This window comes from Cyanistes caeruleus, chromosome 5 (assembly GCF_971803275.1).
Source record: "Cyanistes caeruleus chromosome 5, bCyaCae1.hap1.1, whole genome shotgun sequence".
Taxonomy (NCBI): Eukaryota; Metazoa; Chordata; class Aves; order Passeriformes; family Paridae; genus Cyanistes; species Cyanistes caeruleus.
This window is the reverse complement of record NC_141705.1, coordinates 45,184,598-45,205,073: the sequence shown is the minus strand read 5'-3', so window position 1 is coordinate 45,205,073 and position 20,476 is coordinate 45,184,598. Positions and strand designations below refer to the sequence as shown.

At 45.3% G+C, this 20,476-nt stretch overlaps 3 protein-coding genes and 1 long non-coding RNA gene across 4 annotated transcripts in view; 2 read left to right on the top strand and 2 right to left on the bottom strand.

Moving 5' to 3' along the window:
- Nucleotides 1-362: 362 nt before the first annotated feature.
- On the bottom strand, nucleotides 363-2,807 carry SMIM19 (small integral membrane protein 19). Its single transcript, XM_023925737.2, has 3 exons — nucleotides 2,635-2,807; nucleotides 2,411-2,535; nucleotides 363-1,263 (listed from the first exon to the last, which is right to left on the bottom strand). Exons 1-3 carry the CDS (start codon nucleotides 2,805-2,807, stop codon nucleotides 1,190-1,192), a joined length of 372 nt encoding a protein of 123 aa, XP_023781505.2. The 3' UTR covers nucleotides 363-1,189.
- Nucleotides 2,808-2,882: 75 nt separating this feature from the next.
- Nucleotides 2,883-11,379, top strand: LOC147653075 (uncharacterized). Its single transcript, XR_015287606.1, has 2 exons — nucleotides 2,883-3,424; nucleotides 5,163-11,379. It is a non-coding gene; the product is annotated as an uncharacterized LOC147653075 (long non-coding RNA).
- A 13-nt stretch (nucleotides 11,380-11,392) lies between these two features.
- POMK (protein O-mannose kinase) lies at nucleotides 11,393-13,499 on the bottom strand. The gene is made up of 2 exons (XM_023924746.2): nucleotides 12,903-13,499; nucleotides 11,393-12,332 (listed from the first exon to the last, which is right to left on the bottom strand). Exons 1-2 carry the CDS (start codon nucleotides 13,188-13,190, stop codon nucleotides 11,559-11,561), a joined length of 1,062 nt encoding a protein of 353 aa, XP_023780514.1. The 5' UTR covers nucleotides 13,191-13,499; the 3' UTR covers nucleotides 11,393-11,558.
- A 35-nt stretch (nucleotides 13,500-13,534) lies between these two features.
- The window catches only part of HGSNAT (heparan-alpha-glucosaminide N-acetyltransferase), a 12,227-nt gene continuing 5,285 nt past the window's right edge, over nucleotides 13,535-20,476 (top strand). The window contains exons 1-10 of the mRNA XM_086891633.1: nucleotides 13,535-13,789; nucleotides 14,064-14,203; nucleotides 14,726-14,847; nucleotides 15,781-15,850; nucleotides 16,458-16,527; nucleotides 17,592-17,698; nucleotides 18,156-18,232; nucleotides 18,847-18,877; nucleotides 19,735-19,895; nucleotides 20,237-20,346. Coding sequence (XP_086747759.1) covers nucleotides 13,535-13,789; nucleotides 14,064-14,203; nucleotides 14,726-14,847; nucleotides 15,781-15,850; nucleotides 16,458-16,527; nucleotides 17,592-17,698; nucleotides 18,156-18,232; nucleotides 18,847-18,877; nucleotides 19,735-19,895; nucleotides 20,237-20,346 — 1,143 coding nt within the window. The remainder of the gene's footprint in view (nucleotides 13,790-14,063; nucleotides 14,204-14,725; nucleotides 14,848-15,780; nucleotides 15,851-16,457; nucleotides 16,528-17,591; nucleotides 17,699-18,155; nucleotides 18,233-18,846; nucleotides 18,878-19,734; nucleotides 19,896-20,236; nucleotides 20,347-20,476) is intronic.

Below are 20,476 nucleotides of genomic sequence, written 5' to 3'. Positions count from 1 at the left end.
CGAGGCTACACGCGAGGAAGCTGTCACAGGGGGCCACCCTTCACCCAAAGGAGCCTTTTCATGGTCAAACCCACTGAGCCTTCTGCCACTGTCAGTTCGGCCCAGGTCACGTTTTACAGTCCCTACAGACACTGAAGTACAGATCATTTCAATATAGTAAAATTTGGTAATTGAAACAAAGTTTCTTAATATCCAATTGTAACCGCAGTGGTGCTCACCACTGCTCCAAGACTTAATTTATTTCAGCACAGAATAGGTGAAAACCTATCTGGATGTAAACTCCCAGCACTGTGCTGTTTGTTCATCACTTGGCCAACTCAACTTGTGTAACCTTAAGAACTACACCATGATACATCTTCAAGTAGTTTTCACGATTAGATGCTTTTATTAAAAAGTAATTTCTGCAGAATCCTTTCAATTAACTGATTTTGAGATTTACCTAGAAAGAGTAACTGCAGTGTGAAATCTTTTCTGGATAAGCTGTGATGTGTTTATACAGATTTTTACAGACAGACCCATTCTTTACAGCAATTTGACTAAATTAAGCTAACCACCTTTGCTATTAGAGTAGTGGCTTTAAGTGTCTTCTAGACATATAGTTCACTGTGTGCTTCTCAAAGTTTCCCCAGGAAAGGTTCACAGTATTGCATACACAACTCCCAAATAAACAGAGAGCAGAACTTTTCTGCACTACCACCAGTGACACTCTGGGCTCTCAAAGCTGTTCACCTTCACCAGGCAGTACGGCCACAGTACCTCCATTCACACTTACTGACTGTATTCAGCAAATTCAACAATTCATGATCAAGGAACACAAGGGTTTCCAGGCAGATAGGTACTGCCTTGCTTTCTCTAGGATGCTGTTGCCAGAGAAGGTAGGAGCTGATTTCCAAGGTTCTAGCAGAGAGAAATTCAGACATTCCTAAGACTGCACTTCCCCACCTTCAGGTTCCTCTGAGAAGGTCTGCCCTGTGCTGGATACTTTAATGCTGAATGTTCCAGTGCACATTCGTTTTACCTCACGAGGGCTCAGAGAAAAGCTACTAAGAACAAAGTTTTAGGGACAGTCCCCCTCCTTTCCTCCTTGCCTTCAGCTATGTCTCAATTAAAAAGCATTGAAAACAGCTCCACATTGACTCTTAAAATCAGCACTGGGTATTTGTCCTGAGTTCCTACAGAACTGTGGGCTTCATTCCACTGAGAGCTGTACGCTTTCAGTCTGTTTTGGCGGCTGCTGCTGCTGCTGCTGTTCATACTTCCTTGCTGAAAAAAAGAAACACCAATCAACACCGATTATACAATTTATTATATATTATCATTACTATTATTATTGTATGTATACATGCATGTATATATGTATACGTACATGTCTATATATGTATACATATATGTTTATATATGTGTTTGTATAACAGCAACCAAGAAACAGATGTAATATCAGAGAATATAATTTCAGCCACACAAGGGGAAGTTTCAGTCATCATGTAGAACTTCACCTTTAGAGCGTGGCCTTGTAAATGCTGAAGAGTAGAGTCAGAGCCAAACGATAGTAAATCAATGGCATAGAACCATGATTCCATTCAGGTCCTTTTATTAAAATATAAATAAATAAAATTAAAGGCTATGGTTTCAGAAGATCTATTACAGATGACCTGAACAACTCAATAGTCACAAGGCTGATGTCCGCATTTCTCATCTCCTCCACAATATAGAAGCCACAAGCTAACAATTACTTTGACTTCAAAATTAATCCAGTTAGCAAGGCAAAAGGGAGATCAAAGAGTTGTGTGCAGTGCTACAAACACCATCAGCAAATGCCAGCATTTGACCGTAGGAAGAACATCTAATTTTGTTCCTACAGAATGCAATGGCCTGGTGTAAGAATCTTTACGTCAAGTCTTAAAGGTGGTTTCAGATCACTAAGGGGTTTTTTTTGCCGTATTTCCTTTAGGCATCTATGTAGGGCAGATGTGAAGCAAGGTGTGTTTCTCTGAATTGGATCACTGGAATATCACGGGCAGGGGGCTCCGTCCTGCCTCCATCCTGACCTTCAGCACGAAGATGGAAGCAGCAACACTTGTTGGTACAGTAAAGTTCTCATTTATTTTCAATTTTTGTGGTTGTCTTACTCATGTTTCCACACTTTTACAGATCCGTCCACGTTTTGAAAACATCCAGACCTTCCCAGCTCTTTCAAAGTATAGCATGGGATTCCTTTTGACATTTGCTTTAGGGTAAAGGCACAGCAGCTCCCTCGCTCCGTACCTCCCCTCGCAACTCAGCTCAGCAGCTGCAGGGCCCCTGCTCACATGGTGCCACAGGACCGGGGGCGTTCCCACCGCACAAGGCTCGAGGCCATCCCTTCAGGAACCCGCAGGCCCGGGGGAGCCCCGTCTTCCCTCGGACTTACCGATGGAGTACATCTCCAGCTGCTGCCGCAGGCGGATCTTCTTCATGCTGTCGTAGAAGTTGGGCTCGGGCGGCGTCTCGGCGGCCGGAGGCAGGGTGAAGATGCGCATGATCCTCCTCTTGTTCCTGCGAGGAGGAGGAGGAGGGGGGCACGGCGGTGAGAGGTGTCGCCCCTCCACGTGGGGCCCCCCCGGGAGCCCCCGCCCCGCCCGGGCCTCCTCTCACCGCCGCGCGTAGACCAGCAGGGCGAGGCTGGCCAGCACCACCAGCAGGTACACGTTGGTGGCCTCGTTCCACGCCTCGTGCACCGAGTAGTCGATGGCGCCGCCGTCGCCCAGCGCCGCCGAGGCGCCGCCGCCGCCCGCCCCGCCGGCCCCCGCCGCCGCCGCCGCCGCCATGGGGAGCGCGGCCGGCAGGGGCGGCCCGCGGCCCCGGGAAGTGACGTCAGGCGGAGCCGGGCGCCATGGCGGGGGGGCCCTGAGGGGCGCCGGCAGTGGTGACAGTAATTGGTGCTGGCAGTGAAGTGTGCCGGGGAGTGTCAGGGTGTAAACTTTAATGCCGCTGCTTGCCGAAGTGGACGCACGGGAAAAAGTTTCGATAGTCGGAGTGCCGGATTTGTGGGAGACCACCCGGCACCTGGGCTTGTGCAACGCTGAAATAAATCATAGAATCACAGAATCAATGAGGTTGGAAAAGAGCTCTGAGACCATCGAGTCCAATCTGTGACCTAACACCACCTTGTCAACCAGACCATGGCACCAAGTGCCACATCCAGCCTTTCTTTAAACACCTCGGGGAGGGTGACTCCACCACCTCCCTGAGCAGCCCATGCCCATGTCACACCAACTTTTTGTGAAGAAATTCCTTCTAATGTCCAACCTAAACCTACACTGGCACAACTTAAGACCATGTCCTCTTGTCCTGTCACTTGTTACCATGGAGAAGAGGCTGACACTCACCTGGCTACAAGCTCCTTTCAGGGAGCTGTAGGGAGGATTAGCAATGTCTCTTTCAGGTGTGTAATAACTGGCTTGTTGCACGCTGGGTAACAAATCTAATTTTTCTGGACTGTCCATGAGGCCCTGGGATGCCTTCCCACACTTCCATTTCACCTCCAGCTACCAGGCCCTTGGGGAGAGGACATGCAGAGGGGACAACTTCTCTCCCCTGGAGACGGACACCAGAGATACAAGTCTTTTGGTTTTGCAGTGCCAGTGTGCAAGGGAAAGACACAGATGGGTGTGGGGCCGGGAGAAGTGTGAATTCAGCAGCTCTAGGAGCCTGGCAGGCTCCAGTGGAGTCATCTGTCTGGGCTGGTGCTTATGCAGTGGCACTGGAAATATGTGGAATGTAGTCCTACAGTGCATGGTATCGAAAAAAAAAAAAGAGGTTCAGATTGTCAAGAGCTCTCACTTTTCACACAGGAACTAAATGTGATAGTTTAAATTTGTCAAAATAGAAAGAGCGCTTTCTGAAAGATTTTTTTTTTTTTTTTTTTTTTTTTTTTTTTTTTTTTTTTTGTGCCAAAATGGGAGTTGCTGGATAGTCAGGTGCTGAACTAACATAGCTTAATTGATGGTCCATATGCTCCTGATGCCAGAAAGCCCAATTCTAGGATTATGCTTTGGCAGAGCAAGTATTTCAGCTCAGAACCATGACAAGTTTTCTGAACTGCCTAATGAGATGCAGGTAAATTCTGCTGTTCTAACTCACATAGACACAAACTTTTTCACCCATGCCTGATGTAGAATGCTTGAGCTACATGAGAGGTTAGGTGTGCTTTTCATTAAGGCCTTTCTGCTTCTTTCTATCCACTCGTGCCCCTGATACTTCCTTTCACCATAGCTTCCTTCAGATACTAGAACTGCTACAATCTAGACATCAGCGCTATGGTCCAGGTCCCTCTGCTTAGCATGTATTTGGGGTATGTGCTGGTGTTCCATCTTCACCCTTTATAAGACAACAAAGGGGGAAAACCCAAGTATTTTTTAAGGCATGATTTATCCAACCTATGTCAAACATTCAGAATGACACCTCCTGAGCCCAGGAAATGCTCTGATCCCTTACTGAGTGCGAAGAGTCTAGACACCTCATTTGGATGGCACTTACTTTGCAGATGTCTAATCAGCCTGAGGAAACTCTATCCTTTGGGAAGCTGTGTTCTCACTGCGAAATGTTCCAAGTCTTTCTCTTTCCATGGTATGGAACAGATTCATTTTCAGAGGCCTTAGATCAGGACATAAAAGAACATGAGTGAAAATGACAATATAAAAAATAAAAATAAAAACCTAAGGCACTGGTGTCATGAGAAAAGTTCCTTGCCCCACATGGTGTGGGAAAGGAGGATAGAACAGCAATTAGACATAATTCTAGGTCATTAAATTGGGATGGCACCCATGCACAGAACTGTGGAAACCACTAAGAGAGATTAAAAAAAAGTCACTTATGCAACACGACAAAAGACAGTTAATTAAGCATGGTTTCAGAGGGATTTTAAGCAGTTTCTTGTGAAGTTGAGGCTTTTTGTTTGCTTTTTTAGTCTGTTGAACTTTTCTTCTAACAAGCCTGACAAGAAAGCATTACACATCTTTGAAGAAAAGTGGAAAGAACAAATATAAGTAACTTCGGTGCTCTTTATATTGCATTACTGTCTCTAGACCTCAGCTGAGATCAAGCTCCCTTGTATGAGGAGGAAAGAAACTGTATTTAAGATGTAATTTTTTGTATTTAAGATGTAATTTTTAACCCCACAGCTTGCTCTGGACGGGCCAGGAAGGGACTGGGATGCCCCAGGACTCTGCATGCAGCCTCCCGTGCAGAGGAAACCGAGGCCTGAATGCACAAAGCATGACCTCAGGTCCTGGGATTTTCTCTGCAGCCTCCATCACAGAGAAACAGACTGCCTCACTCAGCATTGCCCATGCCATTAAATCATTTGATTTAATGAATTGCTTGAATTAAGGCTTTGATTATCCACCTACCCCCCACCTACAAGATGGGCAGAGACAGTATTTTCTTCTTCCACATACCCCTCTGAATTTAGTAAATGTGAATCAGTGGATAGGACAGAGTCAGACCGAGGAGCACAACAGCTCGTGCTGCCCTGAGTGTGACAGCCTTGCAAACGTGAGGAAAAAGGGTGGTCTTCCCCTTACTTGACTGTAGAAATAGGAGTTCTAGAAGTGCAGGCCTTCTGTATAACTTCCTTGAGGAATCTGGTTAAAACAGCAAAGTTGGTTGACTCTTAGGCATACAGGTTAGCTTGTCTGGTATACTGTTATTTCTTTTTAGAGCTTGGGCTTTTGTTTCAGTCTTAGGCTCCTAAAGCACATTCAGAAGTGGGAATGCAATCTGCTCTTGAATTTGGTCAGAGCACAGTCAGGCCTTGCAGTTGCAATTTTATGTGAAAAACTGTGTTACCTGTCCGTGCAGGTTATGGAGCATATTTATTTGTGGTTTGGATGAGGTGGGATGAGATAGCTTGGGTATGGTGTTCATGCATGAGGACAGAAGTTGGTTTATATTTTCTTATACAAAAGCTGCATGTAGGGAAAGGACTGTCATTTTGTGCTGTGCCTTTATAGCATCTGATCTACAGGATCCTGGCCTATGACCAAAGCCTGTAGGCACTAAAATAATAATATTTAATAATAATGTAGAGCACTAGTGTAAGCTAAACATGGTTGATGGAGACCCAAGCTTCATGGCTAGATTTTCAGCATTTCAACAGGCAGATAAGCCGGGGGGAGGTTTCAGTTTGAGTCAGACACAACACCCCTCTCCCCCTCCATCCCAGGAATGAACTCTTGGGGAGAAAAACACTTAAAAATCCCAACGAGACTTTGTCCTTTCCACAAAGAAATCCAGAGTGTACTTGATAAAAGTACTCACTTCAGTCTCATAGATTTATCAACAGAATTGCTGAAAAGGGTCTTCCAGCTCTACAGGGAAATAATTCACTTTCCAAAAGTCACTAGCATCCAGCAACTACTAGAAATTTGATTGAGAGCTACTGATTGTTACCAGTTTTGAAAATCCAGTTACTGCATATCCAAAATGTGAATTCTGGAACAGCAAGCTTGATCTTTTAAAAATTATGGCCAAAGAATCTGTGTGTATGTGTGTGTGTGTGTGTGTATGTATAAATATATAATTTTTAATGCATTTTGAGTTACCCAGAGCTAAACAGAATCAAAAATTGCTGATACATAAATATCACTGTAATGTAAATATATTCACCACTTAATCTTGATAAATACTGGATTGTAGACTTCTATACAGAGACTGATAATTATTTGAAATCATGCGGTCATCTCAAGTATACAGTGCCTCAATTAAAATAAAACCACAAGATCCTTTTCCTTTTTTAAAAGTACCATCTAGCATATAATTTATTTGGTTGGACTCTACAAATATACACATTAGATCACGCTAGAAGAACTTGAGAACCACTTTTTTCTTGTTCCCAGGGTCTCTTGACTGTTGGTAAAATGTTACAGTCATAATGATAGAATCGGTTTACAGTTGCATATTCTGCCAAATAGCTCACAAATTATATTTGGCAAACAACACTGCCTCTGTTTCACAAAGATAATGATCTGATGTTTTGTTTATGTGGCACCAAAGGAAAATATTATTTTAGAGCTTGTGACAGAATTTCAAAAACTTCGTGTGGTATTCTAAACTTCTGATGCATTTACAAGTTACCACTCTATTAAATACAGAGTAACACAGATTTTCAACCAGTCCTTCAAAGAGAAAAAAAAAAAATCAAACAAATGTTCAATTAAATACATTGTGTCCATTTTATTTCCTCCACATTTACTCAGACCTACACAGCAGCTGGTGCAGATATTCATTCCCTACTTTTTCTGTCTGATGGTGTCAAACATACAGATGAGTTGCCATATAGGCTGCTCACCCCTACAGGATTTAGTGTTGCAGGATGTTTTCAGGATGTAGTCTGAAATCCATAGTGCAAAACGGGAAATGCTCCATCAGGCTTGACCCTCCAGAAGTGTGCAGCCAGCAGGCAGTTTGGAAAGGAAAACAGCATAACCTTGGCAGTGCTATTCTTTGGATGGCTCCAAGGAGAAAATGAAAGGAGCAGCGGGAGGTTTGAACTGAATCTGGGACTCTGCTCTGAGACAGGTGGTTTCCATTCTGTAACCTGCAGTGCAAACCGACCTGGTAAGAGCAAAACTTTAGTGGGGAATCCACTGGGAACTGTTTTGGTAACAGCATTGGGCCAAGGATAGATTGCACCATACCAGCAGTATGGCCCTGACACAGCTGACACACACAGCCAGACCGTCAGCAGGCTCAGCTAGCATGCCCTAAGTGTGCTGATCTCCTCCACTGCTAGCACAGCAGTGTCCCAGCAGAGTTCAGTCTGGGAACCAGGTGCTATTTCTTGAGTCTGGGAGATTGCTTCTGCTTTGATTCTTTGTCTAGCAGCTGGGTGGGTGGGGGTGGGTGAAATATGTTGTGGGACTGCTGCAAGCATGGCAGAGGAGGCATTGCCCAAGCAGGAAGGGTCAGGTGGTTACAACTAACATCAGCAAAAGAGTGGCCCTGTCCTTGGAAAGGGGTCAGACCCAGGGCCTTCATCTTGATGATGACAGCAAACTAAAGCCCTGGAATGACTGGGATCATATCTGCCACGGCAGTGACTACCTAGGGTGGTATGGGGAACCTTCTCTGAAGTTTTCTGAAGGAGATAAGCATCAGTAGTTCTCCTTCTCCTTGTGCAACCTGCATATCTGTGCAGTTTCTTTGACTGGACTTTTGGGATGGAAGAACAGCAATACAATGAGAAACATGGCAATGACCATCCCCAGAGCAGCATCTTTTGTGGGAAAGGACAGGGAAGGTGGGACACTTGATCTGAGCTTGAGATAAGAACCAGCAGCTGTAGTTGAGGTTAGGCAGAACTGTGGCAGTGGTCTTAGCAGGGGAGGTCATATCCACAGGTCTACAGCTGGCTGGGAAATGGGTGAGCAGAGAGGGACTTGCAGGCTCCCAGCTGTGAACAGGCCTCTTCCTGCCCTCCATCTTTTGATGTTTTCCACTAGACAGATAAGAGCTGCTTGTACTGAGGCAGCAAAGTCCCTGAATGTTTATCAAAGGCTGTGATTGGTGGTAAAGACTGAAATGTCCAAAAAAGAGAATTGGAAATAGGGGAGACTATTGTATGTAGGGCTGTCCTGCCTCTTTTCCCCCTTTCTGTGATGCCTTGCCTCTCTGTTCCCTTTAAGGGAAAAGAAGCTGGAAATGTGGGAAGGACTGGATTCATGCAATCTTGAGATTGAAGAAGGAGCTAGCAGGGAAGAACAGAAAGATGCACAGGGTACAACCATCTGATTTTACTGAAAGACTGGAAGGAGGCGACATGCAAACTTGGTTTTGGTCTCACCAGGTTGAGATAGAAACAGTAAAGTACACAGAGACCATGAGTAAAAGGGGAAGTGGCATGTGTGGCTAACAGGTCAGCCCCTTTATCTAGCTGTCTTGTTCCTTCAGACTCACTAAAGCAAACACAAAGAGATGTTTAAGGGGTTTATGGAAATTTGCTAGGAAAATACCGGCTGCAAGGCCGGATTCTGGCTAGGTCTGGGCTTCAGAGGCAGCTGCTAGTAACTAATGCTAAACTGACCTTCATGCTGCCATCTAGTGTTTCCTCACAGAGAGAAACAACATCCCAAAAAAGAAACTGCAGCTCCATAATGCTGTATTCAGAACAAATCTGATTTATTACTGTTGAAATACAACACTGAACAACACACAAGCTGAAGGAGAGGGAATGGGAAAGAGACATGGAGAAGCCACTGCTCAGGGTGAATGTTTAGGGACACACCTTTCCTTAAAAAAAAATTGTAACTATTTAATCCAGGAACACAGAAGCAAGATAATTATCCCAAACAAGAATTTTTCCTAACATTTTTCACTCTATGAAATTAATATGGCTGTTTGCAAGGTGTAATAGTACACAAAATCCCAGCAGAAGCTTGTCTTAACAAAAAGAGACCAGCACAAGATGTTTGTCAAGTTCTTGTCTGTCCTTGCTACACTCATAAAAAACCCTCATGGGATGGTTATTTACAGCCATTTTGAAATGATGATTTCCTTTTCAAGTGCACATGATGGCTAACAAAAGGTAACAAATTATTGTGAGGGAAACATGCAAAAGATTTGGTTCTTGGCCCTTTAGAGACTTATCCCTGACTTCAAGGAGCTGTAACAGGAGACTTTTCCAACTGTTGCACATCCTGTATTCATGCTGGAACTGTAAAACTCTAACCCTAATAATAACAAGTCAAGAGTTCATGGGCTGGATGATGCATTTACAACCAAGCATTTCTTCTCCCCATGCTTCTTTTAGGCATTTTGATTCAAAGTCCAAAACAAACCCAAAGCATCTACAATCACTGCTTATTTTTGGAGACTTTGATTTCCAAGCTTTGTCTCCTGACAACCTGAACAGGAAAGCTGCAAGGAAAGAATGGAAAAGTGAAAAATGGCAAAAATCTAATCTAAGAAATCAGACTTCCCAGAGGGAAAGGAAAGACATAATCAGCAGCTTTTAAAGGGCTCCTGGTGGCATTGTATGATATCAGGAATGAATTAACTAACTTGTAGGAAATTTTTCCAATTTATAATAAAATTCTGGATTTGAACATTATGCATATGAAATGACTGCATGATCTCAGTACAGTCAGAATATGGCTGGTTTATGTGAAGAGGAATAGGAGCACAGAAAAGAACAGAATCAGACTTCAAAAAGGAGCAAAAAGGACAGTGTACTCTGCTTACAAATCACCTCTCAGGTCAAAACATGGAAGTTGTCTCTTAGGCCTGCAAAGATTTAGTCCACTGAAACAGAAAGTCCTGACAGAAAGTCCTCAAGTGGACAGTAGTGGAATCCATGTTTCTCATTCATATTATTCCTGTTTTTTCTCCAAGAGAGCTACATCCCAGATCCCAGTCCCACCAAACAGAGCCTATTGCTGGATTAAGGCATCATTGTTCTTCCTCTCCAGCTGCTGGTACCAGGCTGTTACATCCATGTATGTTACCTCAAGCTTTTTCCTAACACACCAAACACAGCTACTTTTTAGCAGCCTTCTGCTATGCTTAGTGGACTTTGAATTCAGACCCAATAGAATTGTACGCTCTGAAAACGGGAATTTTCTTTTCCAAAGCTTGTGTTTAACGCTCATTTCTGTGGAAGTCACATTATCTTTCAGTTCCTTGTAATCCTCCTTTCCATCAAATCATGATGACACTAAGAATGAATAAGTGAATGAAAAAAAAAGACACACTTAAGCTCTCTTTCAAAGTGTCCAGCATTTCTGTGGATTGCAGAGGAGCAAGAGACTGGCATTTGACAGCTTCACCTCTCAAGAGCCCATCTGAGAATACATAGGACAAAGGCTTGAAAACCAAGAACCTGTGTCTATAAGCAGACTTTTCAGAATCTGCATCATCTTCTTGCTTCCAAAGTGGCCACACACTTGCTGGTGTGGGATACAGGGCCCACAGAGCAATGGCCATACATCTCCAGGAGCAACCTATCCCCAGCCAGCAGGGAGAGACCAGCACTGCAGTCTGGCAGTGGGACTCACCAAAATCTGAAGTGAAATGGGGTACTCCTTTCAAAGTGACCACTGCTTTTACTACATGGGAAAGTAGATGAGGGCTTTGTGGATACAACATAGGCCAAAGCCACAGCAATCAGCACAAAGCTTGCGGGGGGCATGCCATGGTCTCTGCTCTCCAGTCCTCTGCCAACAAGTTAAGGTAGACTAATATGTTTCTAGCTGTTTTTCTGTAATGCTTAAGATATTTTTTGTGTAAATGTTGCAAAACAAAATTTATTATTTCTTATGGAACAAATTTCCCCTGCACCCACACAACTTCATTTCTCTCCTTCCTCCTCTTCCAATGGTCAATTAAACATGGCAATGGAAAGCCTGCACAGCTCTTGGATTGGGTGGATTTTATTTTATTTTATTTTTAATCAAGAGGTACAAGTTCAGTTGTTCTTTTCTTCTCAGTTTTGGGGGCAGAGATTTCGCCCATCAGGCAAGCTACATAAATAGGAAGGACTTCAACCTAAAACATCAGTATGTTGTTTGTCTTGTGATTCACTATAACATTTCTCTAGTACCAGGCATGGCTGCCTCCCGAATAAGCAGAGTCAAAACTTTCCTGTAGGTGTCTAAGACCTCTTGGGCAGTGGGTCGTTCTGCCGGGTCCTTCTTCTTACACGCTGCATGGATGTCAAACAGATGCAGTCGTACAATGTCACTTCCTTCAACATGACCCAAGAAAAAATTTGAGACATCTGGGATTTTCCAGATGTCTGTTTTCTCATCATAGGGAGGCATGAGGTCATCTTCGAACGGCACATCTTCTCCATAGGGCCAACGCTGCTCAGGAGCTACAAACTCACCCCGGAGCTCCCTGTGACCACACTTCACCAGCCTGCCAGCACTCCTGTTCACAAGAGGCAAAGCGTCCAAGTCGTTCACCAGAACGTGAAAGTCACTTGTTAGGAGATACTGGGAGAGAACCTTGTCCAGGTCATTGGAGTCGCACATCACTAAGGTGCCCAGGGGGCTGCTGTGCAGGTACCGAATGACACCCACGTAGTCTATAGCAAGCATCAGCCTGCGATGCCAGGTGTTCATGCCCTTGTACTTGGGAATGTGGAGAGTTTCATTCAGACCTCTCAGTGAACCAAGAGGATGGTATTCGGTGAGGATTGTGAACTGCTGCTCACAGTAGCCAAGCAGACGGACAACGTGCTTGCTTTGAAGGGCTTTCAGCATCTTCAGTCCATGGAGAAAGTCCTCCTTCAGCTCTGAGTTGGTGAGCTGTGAAAGGACCACTTTCTTTTCCTTCCATTCAGAAAGGAAGACCTGAGAATACACAAGAAACACATAAGACACGTGGAGAGCCTTCTTCTGTGAACTGCTACCATCTGCTGCTGAGCTCTTCCTGTGATTGGTTAGTCACAACTGCAAATTACAGTTGTAATTTAATCACAGCAGGCACACACCAGGCACAGTCAGCTTTAGGTAGAGCCATGTACCATCACAGCAAGCCCTTTCTGATGCCAGTTATGTCACGATTTCCTACGTTTTCTTTGTAATGGACAATGCATATGAATAAAGTTATTCATATGTCATATAGATATATATTCATATGTCATATTCAATAAAGTCACCCAAATAGCCAGTCTTACTCTGCCATGATTGTACCAATCTGCGATTTTGCTTGTGTAGCTGGAAGTCGTTTGGTGCTGGAGAGGTGGCCCAGGTCATGCTCTCGTATCTGCTGTGCTCACCTCAACAGTAGCCCTATGGTCCTGGATGCCTACAGTAATTAGCTGCTGAGTGGATAATCATAACAGCAGTAGTACATTAATTACCCAGCAAACTGTGAAAGCTCTTTATCCAGAGGAGAGAAGAAAAGAAATCCAAACTCACCTTTTTCACAGCACCTTCACCAACACACTTGAGTTTCCTGACTTCCCTATTTATGGCCTCACAGGAAAGCCACGGGGAACAATTCTTCAGCGCTCCGAATTTGAAATGCCCAAAAGGGCAGAGGCCAGGGTCCGTTTCGGCACGTCCCAGAGAGCTGTAAAACTTGTTGAGGTACAAGTAGAGAAGGGCATTAAGGAGCAGGACGACCGCAAGCAGTAACGCCAGCGAGATGGGTGGCACCTCTCTGGGAAGAAACTCCCTCCTAACGAAATGCGGTTTCTTTTCCATGGCCGTGCCTTCCGCATCCTCCGTGAAAGACGAAGGCTAAGCAGGACCCTCTTCCCAGCCCGGGGATGAACGCCTGTACGGCTTTTTCAGCGCCGGCTGCCCAGCCGTCCCGCAGGCAGGGCGCTCCGGAGCCCGCAGCCTGCGAGGCGAGGCCAGGCGTGACGAGAGGCGTTGAAGGCGGCTGCAAGCTCGACGCTCCCCGCGCTGCGCATCCTCCCGTGTTTCCGCGCAGGCGGGCCGGCGCTGCGGGCGGCGCAGACAGGGACGCCTGACCCCGGAAAGCAGCGGGAAGCGCGGGGAGGCGGCGGTGGCGGCGGCCCCGCCCCGAGGCGGAGCGCGGCGCGATGGCGGCGGCGGCGGCGGGGCTGGCGGCCGCGGTGGCGCTGGCGGCCGCGGTGGCGGCGGCGCTGGGCGCGCTGCTGATGGCGCCCGGCCTCTCGCAGCCCGACGGGCAGGGCGCGGCCGGGCCCCGCGGCGGGGCGGCGGCGGCGGCGGAGCGGCGGCGGCCGGGGAGGATGGACCAGGCGCTGCTGCTCGTCCTCAACGAGCTGCCCGCCCCGGGCCTGAACCTCGCCGCCCGCTCCGGCTCCTGCCACCAGGTGAGGGGCTGTGCCGGGCGGGGGACACCCCCCGGCCTCCGCTTCTGACAGCCCGGCCCCCGGCGGGGCTGCTCGGCTTCTCCTGCGTCTCCCCGTGGCTTCGTCAGGTCGCTTCGCTTCGGTTTTACCTTCGAGCAGCACGCAGGGAATTCCCGCAGCAGGAGATGCTCCAGCCCCGTAGCATCTTTCCTCGTCTTTGCCACCATGCAAAGGCAGAACCCCCTTTCACTCTCCTTTGGTATTAATGAGCTCCCCTCACCCTCTTCTTCCACAGTGCTTGTATCAGCTCCTGGCGTATATCCCACCAAGCAACGAGAGCCTCAGAATACCAGGCACGGCGTCGGTAATGGTTGATACCCAGCATCCACTCACCCTGCTGCTCAACAGCTCTGTGGGTGACAGAAATCTCTGCAAGTAGGTGGCCCAGCCCCAGAGAATACATGGAGAGCTCTGTCCTGTATTTGTGTTGGTTCGGTTTGTTGTTGCATTTTGTGGGTTTTTTTCCCCTTGGAGCCATGTGCCTCTTCATTGCCTGCTCATCACCTCCTTTTTCCCAGCTATTTAGACCTAGAGCTCAGTCCTCACCCCACTGCTGTAACAGTAGTGTACTTTGGAATTGTGCTGAAAGGATCCAGGTGCAAGCAGAGACAAGATGGTGTTCACTGAGGCAGCATGTGCAAGCACCTGGTTTCTCTTGCAGGGAGTCTAGTTCAAGAAGACAAATTACAGCAGTGCATGTGTGATAAAGAATTGGTATTGGGCTAGGGGAGAATAATGCTTGGAAGAGGCAAGTTCCATGCTGGATCACAACGTTGGTCCAAGTTTTTGGCTTGCCTTTCATAAAGCATTCAGGCTTACAGCCCCCCTAAGTGCTGCAGTGGTACCTGCATATACTGGGGGTGGCTCATCAAATTTCATTTCCTTTATCATTTGCAGGATTCAGTATCATTTTGGAGAGTTTGGCAATTACTCCCTTGTGGTAAAGACCCTAAGTACAAGCACCCAAAGTGTTTCTTGTGACCTAATCATCAATGAAGGCCCTATCAACAGCTACCTCCGTATGTAGAACTCTATTTTTCCCTTTTATTCTACAACTTGCATGTCTCCCAGCAGAACCAGCTTCCTAAGAAGCCTGTGCAACTACTCATGCTGTGCTAAAAGAGTTGTCATGGTCTTGCTCCTTTCTGAACATCCTTGCCTCCTTATGTTTTATACATCCATCTTGAGGCCCTGAGCAGGATCAGGCCTATTCACATGATGTAACATCTGCCCACAACATTTTTGCAGCAGGCATTAGTACAGAAAAATCAGTGGGTATGTGTCTGGAGGGAGATATTAGTTCCTGTTTTTCTTCATGTTTATATATGTACACAGAATCCTCTCTCTTCTTCCTTCTATCTTCTCTCACAAAATGGGAAACAATTCACAGAGTGTTTGGATTTTTGTTTGTTGTTGCACTTTTAAAACCTGATCTTTTTGTTCATCTCTTATTCAGGACTGTTTCAAGCTCTTGTCTGTCTATTCCATTCTTTTCCTTTATATTACATTATTCTTCAATCATTCCAGTTTCCTAACTGTAAAGAAAAATTCACCATGCTTGCTAATGTAATGCTAGGTGTATTGCCCTTTCCCCTATCTTCTTCCTGTTGAGGCTGTTTTTAAGTCTCTACTTCTTCAGAACATATTGCAGCACATCAACTCTTTGCTCACTAGTGTCTTGTGATGCAACACAGTTTTATTTTGCTCATTTTATGCCAAGATGTGGAGTCACTGGGCTGCACTTTGAAACAAGCCAGCTCATGTGTCGGGTAGCTTGGGGGTTTCACTGTGGGTTTTTATTTTCCTCTGGGATTCACATTGCATGGATAAGATGGTATGATGATCAGTGAGTTGGGCTTTGTGTCATGTTGGTGTCACAGCTGGACAAGCCCAGGTCACTGAATGGTTTTGTTAGATCGTTTATAGGGTTGTGTTCTCCTCTTTCTGTGTAGCTATTCTCTTTGCTTTCCTGGTTTACATGGGGATCCTTGCTATCCTGATTGCTGGGCGTCTTCTAATGAAGTAAGTGAGCTTCCTCCTTGCACATGCCAGTTTAAGACCATACAGCATAGTGTGGTAATGCTTTGGAGTCCCACGTGTAGCTCTGCTTGCAGATCAGATCCTGTTATCAGGTGCCATGTGCACATTGTGGCACATGTGGCAAGAAATGCAGAGTGATGCAGTTTCACTCGAGGGATATCTTGCAGCCTTGGTGGTTTGTGTGCAAAGCAGCTGATGTTCACTGTAAGCTCACACACACCCTGCTGCACCCTTGTGTCCCTTGTTCTTTGTCTAGCTCTGGATCAGTAATCCGAGGCAGTGGGACCAAAGTGCATGTAACAAATGCAACTTTCTACCCTTTACTAAATGGTGTAAGTCATCCTTGCCTGTAAGCAACCCGAGAATAAAACCCCCAAACGTGAGCTTGTGTCAGTGTATTTCCACAGCTGGACTTAACTGAGATCCTAGGTGCTGGCTGAATCTCAGTATTACCTGTGTGAGCTGTAAAAACAGAATTAGGAACTGTCCAAACTTGTTTTATGCTGCTAAATAGGTTCTATTAAGGTGACATTAACTATAAATTTGGCTTTGGCTTTGTTTTGTGTTTTAAACTGTTACTCATTTTCAGAATTGATCCAGTCAGAAACTGGGTTTACAAGAAACTGAATCCCAGAGCAACTGATCGTATGATTAACTCCGTGAGTGACCACAGTATCTTTAGTTTGTGTTCTGTAGTGTTTTCATCTCTGAGAAACACACACTATCTGGACATCTGGGGACTTGTTTATTACTAATCATCTTCTCCTTGTGTGTGTTCCCCTTAGCAAATCTTGTCAGATAGGCAATTTTATGTCAATGGAGAGTACTAGACTGGGTTTCCATGCAAGTTTAGTGGATTCCCTGTAAAGCTCTTGCAAGTTTTGAACATACAGCTTTGTGCCCCCATTAGTTCTCTTGAAACAAATGTGTTGGTGAAATGTCCCCTTCTGACACAGTCAGCATAAGGGAAATCACAGCACTCATGGCTGCTTCCAGCACAGCAGGAATTTTGGCAAAAAAATGAAGTCAGAATTTATCTGGGACCCCTAGAAGTAGCATTTCTGTGTGATCCTCATTTTGTACTAGAATGTAGATAGTTCACCACAGTCTGGGCTTCATATCTAAGAGGTCCAAACCTGCCTAGAATGAAAAGACTTGGGAGCAGAGCTCTACATCAATTCTTGTAGTTCATCTCTTATCACTGGGATATTGTGATGTTCCCTTCTTTATGCTGTCATTGGGTCTGATCAGAGTGGATTGGGAAACTCAGTTGCAGAGAAGCCACTCCTGTGTTTAAAAGGATTAGTTTTCCACTGGTTTAACTCTCAAAACAGTCTCTCCGTGGTGTCAGACAAGTGCTGATGGGTTGGGGCGGGTCCTGTTTGAGAGCTGGCAACTGGATCTGCTCAGCTGTGTTGCAAAGCACTACACAGAGTGTTGGCAAGCCTCTGGCTGATTTGGAGGGGACCCAGCTCTGATGAGTCTCAAGCACAGGCTCGTTTCACTGCATTGTTGTTTCTACCTGGTCAGAGGTAGAGTCTGGAGCATCTGCAAACTTTATTGTAATGTGGTGAAGCCAGGGAGAGGTTAGAAGTAGACAAAAGGAAGAGAGGGAGAATAAAGACAGAGTGTGTGTGAAAGTTTGCAGTTTACTATCCTTTGTTCCCTAGTCAGCTGGTGCAGCTGCTGACTTGCTCTTCATGTGTCTGGTTTGTTCCCGAAGGAGCTGGGATCCCCAAACACAGCAGATTCCATTAACTGTGATCCTGCCCCACCATCGTGGAGCACAGGCTCTCGGCAGCGGCTGCGTTCCCTTGACACGTTCCGAGGGTGAGCATAAGAGCTTGCTCAAAAGCAGCTCTTCCAAGGGGAATGAGGTTTTTCCAGTGGTGGTTTGACAGTGCATGGTGATATTTAGCAGATGGACAGTTCAAGGTGGTCTCTTTTACTTGGAAGTTAATCAAGATTATAATTCTCATATTTTTTGTACTTTGTAATTGCTCTTATTTGAGGAAATGTTAATGTTGAGGCAGAGGGTGCAAAAGAACAACGTGTTCAGTGTGAAAATGCAATGCAAAGGAGCTTGCTTTGGTTCACCACCAGTCATGATTTTTGAAACATGGCTTACTGGTTGGTAAAGCTGGAAACCTTGGAAATCTTGCTTTAAAAATAAAATAAATCAAACCTCAGAGTCAGAAATGCATTAGTGGGAGTCGTAATCATTAACTTTGTGTTCATAAATGCGCATTTCATCATCTGATACTTTGTGGTTCTGTTGTCTTTTTAGGCTCTCTCTTGTAATTATGGTGTTTGTTAACTATGGAGGAGGAAAATACTGGTTCTTCAAACATGAGAGTTGGAATGGTAAAGTACAATTGAGACAGTTACTCTGGGTTTTAACTGCAGCCGTGTCTAGAAATGGTTGGTGTTGCAGCTGCTGCAGCGAGCTGTTGCTCAGCCAAAAGCTGGGGTGCTATGCTGCTTTGCCTCAGCAGGGAATCTGCTGGTTGTTAATGGGCAAAGCAGCATATGGTCCTCCTCATCATGCAGTAACAGGATGGTTTCACATCATAGTCTGTGTGTAACCTCTTCATTTGTGATACAGGGTCATATCTTTAACTTTCCTTGTTGCTTAGTGACTACAGTCAAGCTGATGTTGCTCAGTGCTGTAAAAACATAACGCCTTGATTGGTAATTAAGTCAAATATTGTAATGCCCTAGTGGAGAATAGCAAGGATCTCATCCCTGAAATCTTTTCCAAGGCACAGCAATCAGTTCTGACCCTATTCTTGAAGAGTGCCAAATGCAGTGAAACAAGATGATTAGCTCTTTGTAGGTTTTGTTTATAACATGTTTTAGATTTTTGGGACATGAATACTTGCTAGCAGCCTGCAATTCCTCTAGAAACTCAACAGTAATATTGTTAAATTTGAGGAGGGTTCAAGGTAAATAACATACTCCTTCATATTTCTCTGTAGGATTAACAGTGGCAGATCTGGTGTTTCCGTGGTAAGTTTTCCTCAAGAATAGTTTTTGTATGAAGTGATTCTTTATATTAAAAACTGCAAGTAGAATTTTGTGTGCCTTGCCTCTATGTGGAAATGTATTTGGATGTATTTGTGTTAAACAGTTAATAGGAATCTGCCCCTAAAAATAACGTAACCCTTACGAACCAGTAGAAGAGCTAAGTGGTTTTGGTGTCCCACATCCTCCTCCTTCCCACACACAAGGCCTAGGGCTACCCTGCCAGTGGAAGTGCAGTATCCCTGAGAAGCTCAATGCCATGCCACTGTGTTAAAAGCTGCCAGTCTGGCAAGATTCAAAGCTGGACTGGTGTGTATCCATAGATAAAAGGGCCAAGTAAATTTTCACTTAAGCTAATATTTCTATAACCAGAGAATGGTCTTATGGGGAAGCATCTGCCCCTAACATGCTTCTCTACACCAGCTGTGGTTTCTGTTGGAGTAGGGAGCTGGACCTGGACTGTGAACCTGATCTAGAGGGGAGGAGAGGGTCAGTTCTGAATTTGAAACATAGATTTGAAGCTGGTGTTTGATCTGAAAATGGTAATTTAATTTTGGGTAATGGAAGTTTTTGGTAGCATATGAATTGCTGGGGAAAGAGCAAACTGCAGTTACAACCCTACTTCAACTGACCAATGAAAAAGGTAGAAGTGTCCCATAGTGCAAGCTCAGTAGCTTGGAAATTCCTAGCAATCAAGAGGAAATAAAATCACCCAGTTTCACTCAGTGCATGCATCTCTGCTGGGCCAATGCATGACGCTCTGTCAGCTTTAGTGTTTGCTGTTACTCATACATGTTATGAGACATCTGTCAGCTCCATTTCCCATCTGCTCTGTTCTCCAGGTTTGTGTTCATCATGGGAACATCAATAGCATTGGCACTGGGCTCCATGCTGAGGTGGGGAAGTTCCAAGTGGAAAGTGCTTAGAAAAATCCTTTGGAGGAGTTTTGTGCTAATCCTGCTGGGAATCATAGTTGTGAATCCCAATTACTGCCTTGGACCTTGTGAGTGGAACTTGCTGTCTTCCTTGCATTGCTGTAACTTGTTCCTGCCTCCTTGGCTGGGCTGTTGCAAGAACTGTGTCAGCAGTTTGATGGTATCTTGTGGAGTGCTGTTCAGTTCTGCACTGATGCAATTCTCTATTAGAGTCTTGTACCAACCACGGTTGATTGTCTTAGTGGCTTTCCCAGGATTATGATATACAAAAAATTGGGATGGCAGAGTGGAGGTGTCCCTTGTACCTGCAGGTGCAGTGGGTCTCAGCTCTCCCTGAAGAAGGGTCATTCTTGTATTTACTGCAGAGCCCATGTCTGCTCCTCTTTCACATTGCTTGCATGTCTTCCAGTGTCCTGGGATAATCTGCGTATTCCAGGGGTGCTCCAGAGGCTGGGATTCACATACCTGGTGGTTGCTGCTCTTGAACTCCTGTTTACAAGAGCTGATAGTGGGACCTGGGTGAGTTATGTGGGGAGATGACAACTGAATGGATACTGGAGCAGGGTTTGGGAGCCTTTGCTCTTGTTTGGGCAAAAAGAACACATGAGAAATGAAAAGAAAACATGAAACATCTTACTTGCTGTGTAAA

Excerpts from the sequence above, each read along its gene's own strand:
- SMIM19 (XM_023925737.2), bottom strand. The coding sequence starts at position 2,807 with ATGGCGGCGGCGGCGGCGGCGGGGGCCGGCGGGGCGGGCGGCGGCGGC. Across the intron at positions 2,536-2,634 it reads CTGCTGGTCTACGCGCGGCG|GAACAAGAGGAGGATCATGC; the intron begins GTGAGAGGAGGC and ends TCCTCCTCGCAG. Across the intron at positions 1,264-2,410 it reads GCTGGAGATGTACTCCATCG|CAAGGAAGTATGAACAGCAG; the intron begins GTAAGTCCGAGG and ends TCTTTTTTTCAG.
- POMK (XM_023924746.2), bottom strand. The coding sequence starts at position 13,190 with ATGGAAAAGAAACCGCATTTCGTTAGGAGGGAGTTTCTTCCCAGAGAG. Across the intron at positions 12,333-12,902 it reads GTGAAGGTGCTGTGAAAAAG|GTCTTCCTTTCTGAATGGAA; the intron begins GTGAGTTTGGAT and ends GTGTATTCTCAG.